The 17,421-nt window shown below is 64.3% G+C and overlaps 3 protein-coding genes across 3 annotated transcripts; all 3 read right to left on the bottom strand.

The window, feature by feature from the left end:
• Window positions 1–1,108: 1,108 nt before the first annotated feature.
• LSCM1_07755 (uncharacterized protein) lies at window positions 1,109–1,552 on the bottom strand (the record flags this gene model as incomplete). The annotated part of the gene is made up of 1 exon (XM_067325113.1): window positions 1,109–1,552. The coding sequence occupies one exon, from the start codon at window positions 1,550–1,552 to the stop codon at window positions 1,109–1,111; it is 444 nt and encodes a 147-aa protein (XP_067181318.1).
• Window positions 1,553–2,926: 1,374 nt separating this feature from the next.
• Window positions 2,927–6,766, bottom strand: LSCM1_07754 (uncharacterized protein; the record flags this gene model as incomplete). The annotated part of the gene is made up of 1 exon (XM_067325112.1): window positions 2,927–6,766. One exon carries the CDS (start codon window positions 6,764–6,766, stop codon window positions 2,927–2,929), a length of 3,840 nt encoding a protein of 1,279 aa, XP_067181317.1.
• An 8,000-nt stretch (window positions 6,767–14,766) lies between these two features.
• LSCM1_07752 (uncharacterized protein) lies at window positions 14,767–17,271 on the bottom strand (the record flags this gene model as incomplete). The annotated part of the gene is made up of 1 exon (XM_067325111.1): window positions 14,767–17,271. One exon carries the CDS (start codon window positions 17,269–17,271, stop codon window positions 14,767–14,769), a length of 2,505 nt encoding a protein of 834 aa, XP_067181316.1.
• Between the last annotated feature and the right edge of the window lie 150 nt (window positions 17,272–17,421).

Here is a 17,421-nt window from a genome sequence, read left to right as displayed (position 1 = left end):
GAGTGAGAGTGAGAGAGAGAGACATGAACTTTTTTCTTTTTGCTATCGAACAGTTACAGAGTACACTCACACACACAAGACGGCATACGTGACGCCGACGACTACAGCGCACAGGCGAAACACGAGAACATCGTAGAAGTACTGACACACTGAGAGAGAGAGGCACGCACACACCTACTGCGCCGCCTTATCCACTCCATCAACCTCCTAAAAACACACACACACATACACACACAGTCTGTGTATGTGCGCGCACTCGTTTTTTTTTACCCGTCTGCAACGCACCACCCGCGCGAATAAGTGAGGCGAAGCACCGGGAAGAGGAGGGAGGTGGTGATGGTGGTGGGGGCTGCGGCGCGCGTCGGTAAGGGGGGTGCCGGTTGCTGGCGTGGGCGCCATCTTCCTACGAAAAGGGGGTGTTGCGTATGGGCGGGAAGCGCGGCAGGGTGTCGCGGGAGGCTACAGATGTGCAGAGGAGCAGGGTTCTTTTTTTTTTGTACACACACCCACCCCTTTTTTTTTCGTGCCACGCCGTGCGAGCGCCGCGATCGGATCATATCTGACCCTCCAATTCCCAACCTCCAACCACAACGCCGCTCCCTCACAGCGTTGCCACGGCGCCCGCCCGCCGTCTACGCATCCTACTGCTCATGAAAGGCAGAGGCAGCGGAGGGGCGGCGCCGATTCAGACTGAGAGAGAGAGGGAGGAAGCATGAAGGAGGTGCAGAGAGTCAACTGGGCGCATGTGTGCGTGTGTGTATGGGGGGGCGGTGATGGGTTCGGGTACGTCGCGTGTGGGGCACTCGCGTGCATCGGTGCCCATCGGTCCTTACGAATCGACTTGCAGGTAAGCGCAGACGCCGCCACCCCTCCTCATCACCCATAAAAATACCTCTCATCTGACACTCCGTCGCCCCGCTCCCCACTCCTCTCGCAGGCACGCGCCGTCGCTGCCCATTGTTTCCTCTATCCAGCGCACCCTCACATCTGGCTGGGGTGCTCGCGCCAGCGCCAGCGATGCAGGCCGTGCACATCATCAGGGAGAAAGAGAGAAGGGCGAAAGGCTGCTCGGGAGTGAGCACGCAGAGACGCGCGTGGGCAAAGCGCCTTAGTCCATGGAGAAGACGGCGCCGCGGTTCTTCCACTCCCATCCGTTGCGGTGCATGCGCAGCGCGTAGGTGCACAGAGAATACACCCAGCCAAGCGTCCCAAAGAAGGAGACGCGCGCCCAAAACTTCCAATGCATCGGGCCAAAGAAGTTCTTCAGCGCGAAGTGGCCCATGCCGAACCACATGCCAGCGAACGGGCGGTCGACGTGGCGCACCGGCGACGTGAGCGGGTAGGGCGCCCAGGGGTCCATGTACTGCTTGCTGTTCCACGCCTTCCACCCCACCGGACGCGCGCGAAAATTCGGCTCGTGATGCGGATGCACACGCAGCGTGCTGAAGCGCAGGTACGACGCGGCCCGCTCGATGCTTGGGATCCTGGTCACGGCGCTCGAGGCCGAGCCGTGCCCCTCGGCGGCGGAGTGGCGAAGAGCGCTGGCGAGCATTGTTAGCGGAGGAGGGGAGGGGAGGGAGGATTGGCGGTGCCAGCACCGAGGGAGAGAGAGGGAGAGAGGGAGAGAGAAAGAGATCGACAGGCAGGGAGCGGATGCCGAGCTACGCAGTGCGCATGGATGTCGGTGCGCGACGACGGCGTTGCACGGGTACGTGTGTATGTGTGTGCGTGTTGAAGTTGGTGTGTCGCAGATGAAATGAGTTCACGAGACCAGTTGGAGAGGGGAGGAGGAGGAAGGGTGGGGCGAAGGGCGTCTAGGGCGAATGGCTGCACGTGCAAGTCATGGTGGCGCGGATTAGCATCACCGTATGTCGCGGCGACGCTGATTAGAGAGCCGCAACCTCGTCCAGAGTTATGGGAGGACGGGGCGAGAACATTGCGTACGCATAGATACACACGCAGGCATGCGTGCACGATACAGAAGCTGCGTGGTGATGAGCCAGGCAGATGCGGAGGCAGCACTCGGCTTCACTGCACTCGTGCACGGAGCGCTATTTCCGCTCTCTTCTATCTCCCCGCGCTTCCGCCGCCGTCCTCGGCAGCGGCGAGTGTGCTGCTCCACGGGTCCCGTAAAGGAGGAGGAGGAGGGGGGAGGGTGCGCCAGTGCTCGCTGACACTCATCAGCTGGCCTCACCCCACGGGTCTTTCCCTCGTGACAAAGGTGCTCCAAAACGGTGAGGAGCGAAGGAGAAACTCAACTCTAACGATCGAGCGAGTGGGTGAGTGGTGGAGGCTACCTCACCCTCGCCAGCATACAAACGCGCCTTCCCCAAACACACAGCCGGAGGTGAGCGCCAGAATCGATGCAGTCTTCCATAGGCGTCTCCCCGGTTGTGAACGCATGCGTGCGCGGCACCGGGCAGAGAGAAAAAAAAAACAGAAGGCGCGGACGGGCGGGTGGGGGCAACAGCGGCGCTGCCGGAGCGGTTACGGGCACGCCGACGCAGAGGTGAAGAGGAATCTAAGGAGGAACCGAACACGCCGAAAGGGACAGAAGGGATGAAGAAAAAAAAAGGCCTGCAGCGCACCGTACGCACCAACGCAACAACGGCGATCGCCATCGTCAGCGTGCGGGCGACAGGGCCGGGGGAGAGCGTAAACAAGGAAGAGATATAGTAGCAACCTATTCGAGGCGCTGCCGCCACGGCGATAACAACCACATCGACGTCTCTGCTAAAGGGGTTCACGGGTGTGTGTGCGTGTGTGTCGTGTGAGGGGGGGTATGCCTTCGCTGGAGGCAAGCGATGGGCCATGCCCGAGAGGGGAACCGCTTCGTGCTTATTCCTCCCCCCATCCCTCAGTGGCTTGAGAGACGACAGCTCTGGCGAGATTAAGGAGCACCGCGCCGCGCACACAATATTTATCGCTAAAGCAGCCGATAGCGCGCATAGTTGGCTTGGCTACGGGAGCCTTCAATGAGGAGCTGTAACTGCGCGGCGGTCACGCGGACGCCAGGTATCTCCACCGCTGCCTCAGTGGCGTAGCCACCACTCGCCCTGCCGCTCGCGGGGGAGTCCGCGACGATGGTCGATGGCAGCGAAGAGAAGGTGGCAGTCATCGCTGTGGACGATTTTTCTGTCACAGCTGTCTTCGCACGCGCAGCAGCGGCCATCTCGGCAGCCATCTCCTTCGCCCTCTTGAGCGCCGTCAGCGGTGCTGCCGCCTCCGACACCGCTGACGGCGCAAAGACATCAGCAGCGTGAGGGTCCTCTTGGAGGCGCTCACCTCCCTGCTTCAAGTGTGCGCCGCAATCATTTTCGTTGTGGCCGTTGTGTGACCCCTCCAGCCGATTAGGGGTGTAGGATTGGATGGTGTCTGTGTAGCTCTTGACACTGCGCCGCCACTGCTGTTCTGGGGGAGAAAATGATGCGCCTCTGCCATCGTTGGCACCACCGCCACGCCTGCTGTCTCTTCGCATGCGCCCGGCAACACTAGCGGATGGGCGATCGTGCGCCGCTCCTCGCACCACCGTCGCCGCTGAGCTCTTTGGCTGCGGCGCCGTATGCACTGCGTGCGCCGGCTTCCCCGCGGTCACCACTGAGAGTTTCTGGGCAGCGCCGGCAGCGGTGCAGTTCGCGGACGTGTTGACGGCCGTCGGCCCACGTGGCCGCAGCCCGCCGCCACCGCCCTGGCGGGCACGTGCGCTCGCGAATACTTCCGGTGGCTGCTGGTGTGGCTCTCGCGCAGACGTTGGCGTCTGGACGGGGTCTTCGGGAGCGGGGGAGCTGCTGAGGGGTCTTAGTGGAGGCGCCTGCTGGTCGGTCTCTCTCTTTGCAGCGGCGCTGTCCGGTGGATGAGGTGCCGGCGACGGGCTGCGTGACACTTGAGGCAGCCCAGCAGTCCCGCCACTGCCGCGACCTCCGGTAGCCTTGCCCGCCACGGCGCACTGCTGCTGGTAGAGCTGTCGGCACAGCGGAGATCGCTCGAGGGCGTACGGACTCGCTGGAACGTGGCCGCTGCCGCTCCCTTCGCCTCTGCTAGCACGCTGAGTGAGTTGCTTCGGCTGCTGCTGCGCTTCCGATCCCCAAATCGATGTGGCTGGCGGAACGTGAGGACCGGCGCTGCGGCTGAACGATGGCTGCACCAGAACGATGAGCTCCTCGTCAACATGCGAGGCAGGCGTTGCTACCGCTGCTCGCTCCTCTGGCGTCGTCTGCTGTGGCGCGTCTGAGGCCTGCTGCTGCTGCTGGTGTGCAGGTAGAGAGAGGGTACGCTTGCATGCCCAGACTGTCACGTCTTCTGCCGAAGTAATTATCCCCATCGAAGGGGCTATGACAGTGCCTCGGTCACCTGCGGCGTTGCCTACCAGGCAAGTGGCGTCCACCTGGCCTGCGCTCGAAGCAGCATTGCCCCTGCGGCCGCTGCGCTTCTGCTGCTCCGTCGCCACTGTCGCGAGCAGAGTCCCGAACAAGGCCAACTCGTGCTCATTCATGCGCTGAAATTCTTCCAGGAACGCTTTGCTTTCTTCCATCGAGATCATCGATGAGTGACTCGCCCACACGGTGTTACCGCCGCTCCTGTCTCGCAGCTTACGATCAGCAAGGCGACGTGCTCCTGACGCGGCCGATGCTGCGGCCGGCACTGCTGCGGTTGTGCCTGCTGCTGTTGCCATGGACACAACAGGGCGCGCGCGGGGGCCACCTGCACCAGCAGTGCTGATGGTGGGTCGGGTGGAACCGGCGTCAACGCGTCGGGCAGTGGAGGCCGTGCTCATATTGAGGACTTCGGCAGCCATCGACGCTGTCGCCGTCTGCAGAGAAGACAGCGTGCCTTTCGCCGACGCACTATTGCGCGCGCTACTGCCGGCCGGCCCCGCCGTTGACGCCAAGGCTCTTGCCAAGCTGCTACCGGATGGCGTTGTGGTGGTGCGCGGCCGCTGTTGTTGCACGCTCCTCACCGAGGCGGAGCGCACAAGGGTGGGAGGCGCGACCGCTGGCGCACCCGATCCGTTCGAAGCGCGGATAGATCGGCTGGTGACGCCACACGGCACATCATTGCTGGTGCGACTACTGCTGCTCGCGCGACGCTGCTGAGGTGCGGGGGCAGAGCTGCTGCGCGCCACGCCCTTGCGAAGCGCAGCGGCAACACCGGCGGTGCCGTCGTCGGGGACCGATTGGCGACTAGGCCCAAGCGGACTCCTGCCGCTACTCACCCCTCGGGTGGTGTAGAGAGAGGGAGGGCCCGACAGTCTGCTCGAGTGCGACCGCCGTGGCGCGAGGCGGGCCGCCGAGCCTTCCACAGGGGCCTCAGCGGCGCTGCCGGCGGGGTTGGTGAGCGCGCGACGCTTTAGCGGTGTTGAGGACACGACCGACTCGGCATTGCGAGCGCTGCCGCGGGCACCGCAGCTGCCAACAGACGGCGTGCGACGACGTTGCTGTGCTGCAGTCGAGGATGGCGTGCGTGCCAGCCGCGACCGATGTGGAAGCTGTAGACGGTCCTGCGCGGCCGCCGCACCTGGCAGGAGGGATGCGGCCATCGCCGTCGAGGCCGAGTCGCCACCTCCGATGGCACTGGCCGCACCGCGGCAGAGGTCTGCTGGGCGAACGAGCTGCACGGGCGGTGCACGCTGGTGCGCGGATGTCACGGTCGCCGCAGCGACCGTAGCGGTGTCTTGCTCACGCTGCAGACACCCCGTCCAACTCGCAACATCGCCGGCGGTTGCGACTGCCGGCCGAGGTTGCGGTCGGCGAGGCATGGCCAGCTGATTTGCCGAGAAGGGGGAGGGACCACCAGTGCCAACGTTGCGTAGCGTGGGCACTGGTTGGAAGTACACGCTGCTGGGGTGGGTGCCGGAGCCACGCACTCCGCTCTTGGCGGACCGGCTGCGGCGTGGCTGCGGGGGAGGTGCGGCGCGTTGCGGCTGCGGCTGAGCGATCGGCTGAGTGCTACTTGCGGGGGTATTAGTCGTAGTGCTGTGGCGACGTGTTGGTAGGGGCCGAGGTGCTGCTGCGCTCGGGGTGGCGGCAGCCGAGGACGGCAACGATGCCGCATTCGCACGCCCTGAGCTTTCGCGCTCCGCGGCGACGGCTGTTGTCGTTACTTGAAGGGACGCCACCGAGGGCGGCGAAGCGCTGCTGCCACCCTTGCTGCCACAGTTCGTCTTGTAGGCATCCGCGGAGGTTGCCACAGCCGCGACCGCAGCGGCGGCGGCTTCACGAGGGCGCTGCTCATGTGCGCCTGCCGGGCCCGCAGCACCGAGTGGGTTTGTGGTCACGTGCGCGTGCACATCGGCCACGACAGCGGAAGGCGCGACATCCGGTGAGGACAGCGCCGCTGCGGAGCCGATGGAGATCGACGGCGAGCGGGCCTCGGCGACGAGCGACCTGACGCCCGCCTGCTCACAGGTGTCAGCATAGCGGCGGCCGACCGCTGTTGTGGTTGCCTCTGTGCCAGGCACACACCTCTGCCAAAAATGCTGCGGCTGCTGTGGTAATGGGCGAGAGTGCGACCGTGACGAGGTAGTCGATCGCGGAGACGCCCGCGTGCGGCTTGGAGAGCCGTTGCCCATGATGGCGCTATCGTAGCTCAGGCGGCGGCAAGTCGACATGGGCGGTGACGGTGACGCTGCAGCAGGACGCGTCAACAGCTGGTAGCGAAACCGCGGCGGCGCAACCTGCGCTACTTCTGCTTGCGAGTCATTATTTGGGAGCAGCGCTACCCCAAGGGCGATGGTGGACGGGACGGATGCAGAAGCGGCAAGCCGCATGGCTGGCGCACCTCTTTTAGATGTCTTATGAGGGGACTATGGCAATACGTACGAGAGGGAGACGGTGGGTGCGGGGTGAGATGGAGGAGTCATGGGGTCATGTTGGCTACTTCGCGGCTGGCGGCGAGAGGTGCGGAGAAGAGAGGGGACATGGAAAGGGGGTCGGTGGGTGGCGCGACCGCGAGTGTCGATCAGTCCCATCGCGGGACGATGCAGAGAGGTTTCCTACATACATAGACGAGTGCCATCAGTAACATCACCGCGACCGCCACCATCATACACATGCGCCTCAGGCGGATGGGGTGGGATAGGGTGACGGTGATGTGTGTGTGTGTGGCACGAAGGGAGGGGCAGGGAGCAGCAGCAGCAGCAGCAGCGACGCCACCATTCCTGCCGCCAGCCCCCCCCCCCCACTCACTCACACACACACAGCGAGACATACACACAAAAAATGGGAAGTGCGGGGGAAAAAAAACAAGTGCCGCCCCCCCTAACACGCCGCATCAGGGGACAGACGCCATCCGTCAACGGTGACCGCGTTGCCGTCCAGGATGGCCAGCTTGCCCTTCAAGCAACAGTTCCCCATCCCCTGCCCAGCACGAGCCACAGCAGTCGCGGCAACAAAGAAGGGAGGGCGACCTGCTCTCTCCCTCCCTTCCGGCAGCCATCGAGAAGCCCCTCGCGTTGTTGAACGTACTTCAAGAAAAAAATTTATATACACAAAGACCGGTGCACTGCCGGTACGCCCGCGCCATTAGAGAGAGAGCGCACGAAAAAAATGCGGCGGGCAGATTGGGGAAGGCAGTCGGCGACGCTGAAAGGCCGAATCGCCGAGCGAACGCACAGAGGCGGAAGGGGATGGGCGCGACCAACGTCTCACTCTTGGCGTCCGCGCTGCCGTTGGGAATACCGACTGCGTTCCTACACAGGGCGTCATGAAGCTCCTGTCACTGTCTGAGCGGCACCACCTGTGCGGCTGCACGCGCCGAAGTGAGGGAGGGGAGGAGAGCGAGTAGTCGTCCTCGATGCCGAGAACGCACTTGGCGGCTGGAAGGCGGAGGCACTGGAGGAGCCTCTTTCCATGCTGCTGCTGCTGTTCTCATCTCTCTTTTGAGCACCGATTCAGCAAAGTCGGCCGCCGCTCCCGCGAGGGGTGGGGCGTGAGTGCGCACCGATGCAGCGTGCGTGAAGGCCGCACCACCCATAGCCTTTCGCGACCGCAACACCACTCAACCACAGGAGTCCTTTGTGCGCACTGCCACCTCGGAGCGCCTGGGGCGCTGCTTTTCAGTGAGGTGCTTTGGCGACGTGGGGCCCAGCGCCGCGAAGCCGTAGCGCGCAAGGAAGACTTCGAGGAAGGCATCGTGAGGCGCGCGGGAGTAGTGCGGCGGCCACAGCGGCGCGTTCGTCACAGCGGGCGGAGGTGACGATGTCGGTGCAGATGCCAAAGATGTCGGCGACAGTTCGAGCAGAGCCCCGGAGCCGCCCTTCGCCACAGTGTGCCTCGTCGCGTGCCTCGCACCCGCTCCTTCGTGAGTCTTGCCGGCGTGGCCGCTGCACGCCTCCTTCCGCAGAAAACCTTGCAGCTCTGCGAGGCGTACGCGAAGCAGCACGTTCGACTCTTCCACCGCCGTCAACCGTGCCTGTAACGCTGCCCGCGCATTGCGCTCCTCGGCAGCGCCAGTGGGGATGTCGCTCACGGGGGGCCGGCGCCGCCGCTGTCTTCGCCTCGTACGCAAGTCCAGGCGCGGCACAGACGGGAGCGTCGCCAAACTCGGCGAGGGCTGCAGCGTGGGCTCGTGCTCTGCTTGTGGCCGATGTGGAATGCCGATCGGCACCCGTTTCTCCTTAGGGTCTGAGCTGACGCCTTCCGAGATGGCTGCCAGAGAGGTGTCGGAGACAGGTTCAGCACTCCCACTGCTGCTTCTGCTGCTGCCTGCGATGTCCGCCGCGGCCAGCAGCTTGCGCTCTACTTCTGCGCGTCTTCGCGCCATGCGATAGGCAGGGGGGAGGAGGGCAGGGGCCGGAGTGTCGTGCCCACGTGCGCTCGCCACCGCGCTCTCGTCACAGCCATCCATATCATCAGTCTGCGCGGCTGGGTTTGATGGCCGCGGTGAAAGGCACCACCGCGGCGGTGCCGTAGGCCCAGCGCGTGTCGCACCAGGAGAGGCTCTCTCCTCCTCACCGCCGCCCTCCCGATCGCTGAGCGGCGCGAGGCTGCTGCAGCTCTGATAGCCACCCGCCCCAGCGCCTGCGCTGCTGCCATTGGCCATCGTCTTTGGCGCTGCAGCCTCTTCGTCCATGACCAGACCGCCACCGCTGCTGATGCCGCGTGTGTGTGTGGGTGAGGTCACCGCTCTCAGGACCGTGTTGGTGATCAGAGTGTTGGAGCGTTGCTGCTCTTGCTGGACCAACACGGTGGCGAAGTAGCCGAGGTGTTCCTCCAGCCACCACGTGTACGTTGTGAGTTGCTGCAGGCGATTCTGCATGATGGAGGCATTACCTACAAGCCGGCGTATCTTCGCCTCTGCCTCGGCAACGGCCGCCATCGCAGCGCGCCGCACCGCGGCGCGTGTGTCTGCCGTGTACGCTATCGCTCCGTTCACGCTCGCGTTATGTTCAACGCGCTTGCAGAGCCTCGCAAATCGCAGTGTCGACATCGTCTCCGCCGCATCGCGCGGGTCCGGCGACACGTTGCACAGCAGGAGCGTGATGGCACTGCCGCTGAGGCTGTTCTGCAAGATGCGCGTGAGCTTGCTGTCGCGGTACGGGATGTGCAGATCTGTGGCGGCGCCCTTCTGTACAACAGCACCGCTGGCAGAGGTGGTCGGTAAGCTTTTAGGGTGCGACGTGCGGGGCGCCAGACTCAGCAGGCGCATCACGTTCCCCAGCGCAGAAAGGGAGAGGTTGATGTTCTGCGCCTCCTTCAGCTGCAGGCCGTGCGCGCCCGTGTGGCTGACGCGTTCCGACCCTGCGAGGTCAACCAGCATCAGCGTGGAGCGGCGAATGACCTCCAGGCGCTTCTCTTGCTTGCGCGGGCATCTCCTCCGCTGCCCCACATGCACAAGGAAGAAGGCATGGGATCGGCTGCTGTCCCTGTTTCGCTGCGTGCTGCCCGTCTGCCGCTGCCTCAGCGCCAGCCACACCACCTCCATTGCTTCGTGAAGATTACGCACCTGGTGCTCGCGCAGTCCCTCGATGCACACGAGCTCGCTGCCGCCGCCGCCGCGCGTGGGCTCACAGGACGAGGCCCAACTCGACGGAAGCGGCGACGCTGCGCTTGCCGTCACCGCCTTCATGGATGCCGAGCTTCTCGAGGCAGAAGAGGCGTGTGCTCCTTGCCGAATTTGCAGCGGCGTCGCTGCTGCTGGTGGGGTCGGTGCGGCCCACTTCGTCTGCGTCTTCTTGGACGATCTCATCGCAGCGCCAGCTTTAGCGTTGGTGGCCGTGCTTGCTTTCTTCGCAGCAGCCGCTGGGCTCCGCTCTGCCGCGGGGTCGCCGCGCCAGGGGCCGACGTGCTGCGGCGCATGTGCGCGCATGGTCGCCATGCTCGGTGATGGCGAGATGGGGAACCGACCGCGTCCTCGCTGGACCGTCGACTCCCGTGTGGAGTCGCCTTCCAGCCCGTTGGAGGTCGTTCGCGATGCCGCGGACCCATCGTCGTTGTCCACTCCATCGCTGCCTTCGGAGGAGGATGCCGCGTCCGCCACATTGGGGCTGTCCTCGCCTGTGGGCTCCCCCGGAGGCATACACAACAGGAGTTCCTGCAACGTGGGGGAGAGCGGAGAGACAGGCACCGTCTCACCCTCGTCGAGCGGCGAGAGCGCGGCCATGGAAGTAACCTTGCGGTGGCCGTCGTCGAGACTGCTGCTGCGAAGATGACGGCGAGGCGCCGCGGTGGATGGGTGAGAGACGCCCATCTTGCGGCGCGGCTTTGCCCCCCTCTTTTCGCACAAATCGCCCGGCAGCAAGTCGCGTAGGTCGTCGTTGTACAGCTCCATCGCACTGAGCATCACTCGCCATGATGCTGGCCCCACGGACGCCTGCTGCTGTCCGCTGCTGCCGCTGCTCCCCCCTTCGCCGTCTTCGGCTTCGCTTGGGATGACAGCCGCGGTGCCGGCGCCGTGCCGTGCTTCCAATCCACGAAACAGGAGGAGCAGCATGCGAGGAAGTAGGCCGATGCTAGCCGAAGCCCTCTCGACCGCCTCGACTGGCGCCGACCGCGACGCCAGCAGGTGCAGCGTCTTCCTCGACAGCCTTCCGCCGTGTGGGCCGGCCATGGTGAAGGTCTTGCCACTGCCAGTCTGGCCGTAGCACATAACGGTTCCGTGGTAGCCCTGCAGCACGCGCGCCACCGCGCGCTGACCAACGCACGCCATGACCTCCGTCTGCGTCACGCTATCGTCAAGGATGTGGTCGAAGTGAAAGCGAAAGGTACGAGCGCGCCGCTCCGCCGCGTCACCGTTTGCTGCCGATGCCGCCGACGCGCTCGCGCCGACGGCGACAGAGCAGTCGATGAAGCCGCTCGCCGGGCTCGCGCTCACGCAGCTTTCCTTTGGCGCGTCGTCGTCGTCCTCATTGCCGGTGTCGCCTTTTGCAGCTCTTACTGTCACCTGCTGGCCGGCGGAACGCCTGCCGCACATTGCAGCGCTGTCGCTTGCCAACCGGAGCGCCTTCGCGTGAGAGCTGCCGCCGTCGTCTCGCGGCTCACGTTGAGGCTTGTGCTCCGCTGCATCGGTGAGAGAAGACGTTGACGATACGCCATTCAAGACGAGCAGCGAGGCGCGCGGACGCACGCGCACCGCTACGAAGATGCTGCTTTCAGCATTGCCCACGTAGTTGTCTTCGAGTGTGGCTGCTGGCCTCGTTGCACTGCCGTCCATCGGACTCAGAGAGGCCCCTTCCTGAGATGGCGAAGCCGTAGACACGCCGCCGCCGTCTGCGCTGTTGTCCTTCCGGGCGAGCACTGGCGACGCGGTAATGTAGCTGCGTGCGATGACACTGTGGCCATCTGCAGCTCCGCTGCAGTCGCGCGAGTCCCTCGCTGCACTCACGTGCGCCAGGAAGTCGCCCATCGACACGTGCCGGTGGCTCCTCTCTTCCACACGCTCTGAGGTGTTGCCGCTGTGGCAGGCGCTGATGTCCTGTCCCACTTTACCGCTACTTGGCTCATCACGTCGCAGGTGCTGTGGCGGCGACCGAAGGGCATTAGCGGCACTCCTGCCCCTCTTGGGAGGGAGCTGCCGCGCTGCGTCAGCATGTTGCTGTTGCCTCTGAGGACAGCTTCCGCTCGCCACTTCCTTACGCGCGCGCGCTCGATCACGGGGGCCGGTATCGACGCAGTTCCCGTCCACGCCCCCTTCGGCATCGCCAATGTTTGCCACAGGTGGCTGGTCCCTCGCGCTCTCCAACCTCGCGCAGGGGTCTCCATGCACCCCTGGGGTCGCGGCGCTGACCGTATGCCTTGTCAGCCGCTTCTAGACCGTGGCTCGCACCACGACGCTTGGGTGGACGGTGGACGCGGGAGCGCGAGGTCGACCGCCTCGCACACCGGTGGCATCGCCGTTCTTAGGGCTCAGCTGCTTTTCTGGTGTCGCCGCCACCACAGCGTGTGTGGAAGGGGAAGTTGTGTCGGCTGCAGGGCTTTCGGAGGCCTGCATCTGCTGTTGGGCAACTGCGGCTCGCATTGGTGGCGGAGCTGCCGCTGCGGCTATGGCGTGCTGCTGCAGCGCGCCCCTGCGGCGGCGGCCACAAGCTTTGATCCGCCCGGGCTGATTCTGCGAGGATGAGCTGCCGGCCACACAGGTCCCGCTCGCCAACGATGCCCGTGCTCCCGTCACCGAGTTCACATCGCGCTTGTCCGATGCGGTGATCGAGTGTGCTGGCAGTGGGCGCATATGTGTAAGCGGAAGCCGTCCGCTGGCATGCCGCGAGCTGTGCAGCTGACGCTCGCAGCTATCCTCAGGGGCTTCTTCGAAGCGAGAGAGCGACGGCAGGTCCATCACGGAGGAGCATGGGGAGAGAAGGACGGTCAGCGGTGGCTGGGTGACCGGGGAGACGTCCTCGGGTGACTCAAGCAGGGTGTGGCAGAACGGGTGCGCCCGCCGGGTCATTGCACAGTCGTCGCGCATGGTTACTGCCGCCCACCGGGAGCGAGTGTGTGTGTGCTGGGATGCTCGTCACACGGGAGACACACGATTCGGACATGACACCTGGACGGTGTTTGTGCAGGTGCGCATGCCACGCACCAAGGTCAACGAAACGAAGGAGGAGACGGTGCTGATGGAGAGCTTCTGAAAGGGAGGCATGCACACAGACGTCGATTACATGCCAAGGCAACGAGACGCGCGAGCGTGCGGCCGTCCGAATGTGGCGCTCACTCGGCCTTCCACAAAAAACGACGAGTACACGCCGGTAGACCGAAACTGACGAGGCAATGGCGCTGCGAGGAGGAGGGGGGCGGAGGAGTGCGTGCGTGCGTCAGAGAGGGAGAGCAGCAACGACACAGCAAAAAAAGTGGAAAATCCGAAACCGCGATGTGTTATGCGCGTGCCTTCGCCAAGTGGTGCCGGCGAGAGGAGAGGAGGGAGGAGATGCCGAAGAATGCAGAGGTGGAGGCGACCAGCATCGTCGTCTTCTGTGGGGCAAAAAAAAATGTGCGCCGATGGGCCCACCGCCAACGACGACGCCGAAGAAGACGACGAGTAACACGGCGAATGCAACCACACGCACGATATGCATAGAAAGGGCACCTTCCCAAGGTGCAACGCTGCACGAGAGTGCATAGAGCGGTGGGGGAGTACGGCGCACACGCTTGGGGGAGGGAGTCGCGGGTACCTGTGCACTCGACATGGCGAGGCGGCGAAGGTGCAGAGATCGTATGGGGTGGGTCCGTTGTGGTGGCGCGTGCTTCAGCTTCTCTTCCTTCACACGCCTCCTGACCCCTTTTCTCGTGGAAGGGCCACGAGCGCGCCTCTTCTGTGAGCCTTCTCAGACGTGCGTGTACGCTCCCCTTCGCGTTGGTGGAAGGGCAGTGGTGGAACGGTGAGACGGTGTGTGGGCCTTTTACGCCTGAAAAGGCTGTGCGTGTGTCAGTAGGAGCGGAAGGGGAGGAAGTTCGTGCGCGCGCGCGAGAGAGAGAGCGGCGAGGCTCACAGGAGCGTTGCACAGCTTCCCACCTGTCCTCCTCCTCCCACCGGCTACGCCCCATTTCGCCACTCCCCGCTGCTTTTCCTTGGCCGCTCTTATGGGCAGCGCATGCCCCCCCTCCTCCTCTCTCCACCCTCCACCTGAAATAGAGACGCGCGTTTGCCGGTTTAGTACTTAAGTGAAGGCTTAACACGCAGAAAAGGCGGACATATGACTGCGAGAGGCCTCTGTCATGGTGTGTGTGTGTGTGCATCATCCGCGTCCACGATGACCTTCCGCGATGATCCGCGGCCGGCTCATTCCCACCGACGCGGCGCCCCCTCTCTCACCCATGCCTGCCGGAGAAGACACCTCCACGGCCGACGTGATGAGCTGAGAGGGGGGGGAGGCGGTGGCGAAATGCCCCAAAGACTCTGCAGTGGGGAGGGAGGAGCTGCGGCGGGGGAGCGGGGCCGTAGGCGTACAAGCACGGAGCGAAGACCCCCCACCCGCCCGCTCGGAGCAGCTGCAAAACAACAACAACAACGTGAGGGGGTGGGGAAGAGGAGGGAAGAGCAGCGCGACCCGCACACACTTTGCATGGGCTCACAGCCATGAGCGTGCGTCTTGGAAGGGGTGCACTCTGCAACAGCGTCAGGACAGCGCAGCAGCTGGCGCAACAAGCAACCATCTTCATGTATCCGCCCCCCTCCCCCTCCCGTCACGCATCCTCCCTGCTGATCCATTCGCCTCTCCCCCGTGTGGCCCATCTTGCACACACGTCCACGGGTGTGCGGAGCGCCACCCCACCACGACCAAACTGCTCGCATGCCCCCTTCCTGTCAGGTCCGGTGCAGCCCCCTCCCCCTCCACTAGCAGCTGGCCGTCACGATGGTTGGCCGCCCGTTCTTGCGCACCACTCGTGTCTGCTCCGGGTCGAAGCCTTTCTCCTTTGAGTTGCACGTGGCCCAGGCCGGCGTCACGGCGGCGTAGTCCAGTGAGGTGAAGTCTGTGCGCCCCGACTCGACCAGGTCGTAGAAGCGCTCGTAGTCGATCCAGGTGTGCCAGCGGCCCTCAAAGAAGAACGTATCGAGCGCGATAAGGACGCAGCAGCTGTGCTCGTGCTCGCACGCTACGTGGTACGGGCGGTTGCGCTCCCCGACCGGAATGACAATCGCGTCGCTACCGCCCTCCCCTTCCGCGTCCATCTGTGGGGTGCGGTAGTGTGGGTGCCGGCGCGCCACCTCAGCGCAGAGCGCCCGGCAAAATTCCATCACCTCGTCGTGTCGCGGCACGTTCTCCTTCATGGTCAGCGTGCTGCTGGGGCTCGTGCCACAGTATGTAACGCCCTTCACCTCAATGAAATCAGGCTGCCCCATCTCGACAAGGTCGGCGTACGCCTTGACGTTCTCTGTGTTGTACTGGTTCACCAGCGTCAGCCGGAACACGGTGCGCTGCCGCTTCTTCGCCAGTTCCTTGACGCAGCTGAGGCAGCGATCCCAGTAGTCTTCGAAGAGCGGCCGGTCGATGCGCTTGAGTTCCTCAGGGGTGGGCGCGTCGATGGACAGGTAGAGCTGCACGACCGGCTGCAGGTCCCGCAGCTGCTCCGGAAACTGCGCATTGGTCACCATGAAGGTGGAGATGCGGTGCTGATGCAGCAGCGCACAGAAGCGGTTGATCTGCGGGTACATGATGGGCTCACCCACGAGAGAGAGGGCGCAGTGGCGAATGTGCATAGCCGCCGCCAGCCGCTCCGGCGTCACGCCGGGGACGCCGCGCATCTGCTTCAACATTTCATAGTGCCCGGCCATCCCTTGTGCGATGAGCAGCTCTGGCGGATCTTGCCTCCACCGAAAGTGACGTGAGACCGGATTGGTGTGATGCCGCCAGCAGAAGACGCACTTGTTTGCGCACGCTAAGCTCGGCGTCATCTCCATGCACTGAGAGGAGTCGATGTTGTAGAAGGTGTGCTTGTAACACCCGCCTCGACCGCGCAGCATCGACTTGGTCCAGCGGCACAGCTTCACGCCCGAGTGGGAGCCGATGAGGCGGTACCCCTGCTTCTCCAGGCTCTGGCGCAGCTTTGGGTAGAGCAGCTCGGGCAACTCGTCCGGGTCCTTGCTGACATCGAAGTCGGCGTCGTCGGTGCCGTCCCACACGAGGTCCTCAACGTCTTCCATGTCCTCTTCCGCGTTGGCGTCGTCGTCGTCATCGCCATCGCTCTTGCTGGCGGCGACTCCGCTCGCCGCCAGCTGCGTCTTGCAGCACGCACAGTCAGCTTCGCCGCCTGCTTTGGCCCTGCTGGCACATGGCTGCTGCGACGACTGCTGGCAGGCACACAACACGCCCTCGTCCCCAGCCGCTTCCTCTGCCGAAGCGGCGGCGCTTCGGGGTCTTCGGCGGCGCGCTCCCATAGCACTGGCTCCCACACTCCCCGCCACCGCCACCTCAGATTTCTTCTGCACGGTCACCGTGCCGTCCGAGTGGAAGGTGGCGCGGCTCAGCCACTTCAACAACGCTGTTGAGAAGATACGGAAGAGAGACTGCGTTTTCGCCTCCGTCGCGTACACCGGTGGGACCACGAACGGTGGTGCGCCGAGGCCGCGACACCACTCGTGCACGTTTTTGGCGAAGGCGTTAAAGCGCGCCTCGCCGTACGCGATATCGCCGAGGCCAAAGATGGCAAAGCGCTTGCGGCTGAGCGCGTTGCGCGGGACGCGGTGGTCCTCGAAGGCGTCCTTCAGCATGGCCTCGAATACCCGCGACCGCGGCGGCGCGACGCCGTCCGTGTACGTGCTGACGATGAAGATGACGAGGGCGTATTGATTATCTTCTAGCAGCGTGTCGACGCGGCACACGTTCGTGCGACCCGCGCGCCCGCTGGCAGCCACAGCAGTGGCGCCGCTGCCGCTGCCATCATCTTCATATATCTCCATCACCCGCACGAGCGGGCAGACGGCGCCTTCTGTCGTTGGAGTCGATGATGTGTGCAGCTGTGCCGTCATGCTTGAGAAAAGTTTGTGCGCCAGCGCCAGCGAATTCTGTGACTGTGTGGCGTAGGCAATCAAAATTTCAGCCGGTGCTGGGGCGGTTGGCACCGCCTCAGCCGCCGCCGTCGCTGCAGGGGAGGGCGCCCTTTCTTTCGGTGGCAGCGCGGACTGCACCGACTCCGCTGAAGGAGGCGTAGGGGCGACACCGAGCATCTCCAGCTCTGCTTCCACCTCCCGGGTGAAGACATCGACCTTCTTCACGGCGCCTGTGTCGCTGCTGGTGACGATGTCGACTGCGTGGGCGGAGTCAGCGAGATGGTTGTAGAGGAGCCATGCGAGAAGCGGCAGCGCCGCGCTGACAAGGAGCTGAAGGAAAAAGGCTATCATTGTAGCGATGCGGTCGGACGTCTCTGCACCCCTTCCCTATGCACGTGTGGAGATGAATGGGCGAGCAACGCCTTAGCCGTACCCTCTTCGACAATGTGCTGTGGTGCAAGCGAGCTCAACTGATGCTATGTGCTTCGCCGCACTTGCGTT

The sequence above is a fragment of the Leishmania martiniquensis genome, chromosome 5, assembly GCF_017916325.1.
Source record: "Leishmania martiniquensis isolate LSCM1 chromosome 5, whole genome shotgun sequence".
Taxonomy (NCBI): Eukaryota; Euglenozoa; class Kinetoplastea; order Trypanosomatida; family Trypanosomatidae; genus Leishmania; species Leishmania martiniquensis.
Note: the sequence above shows the minus strand (reverse complement) of the source record. Positions and strands in the feature narration are given on the sequence as shown.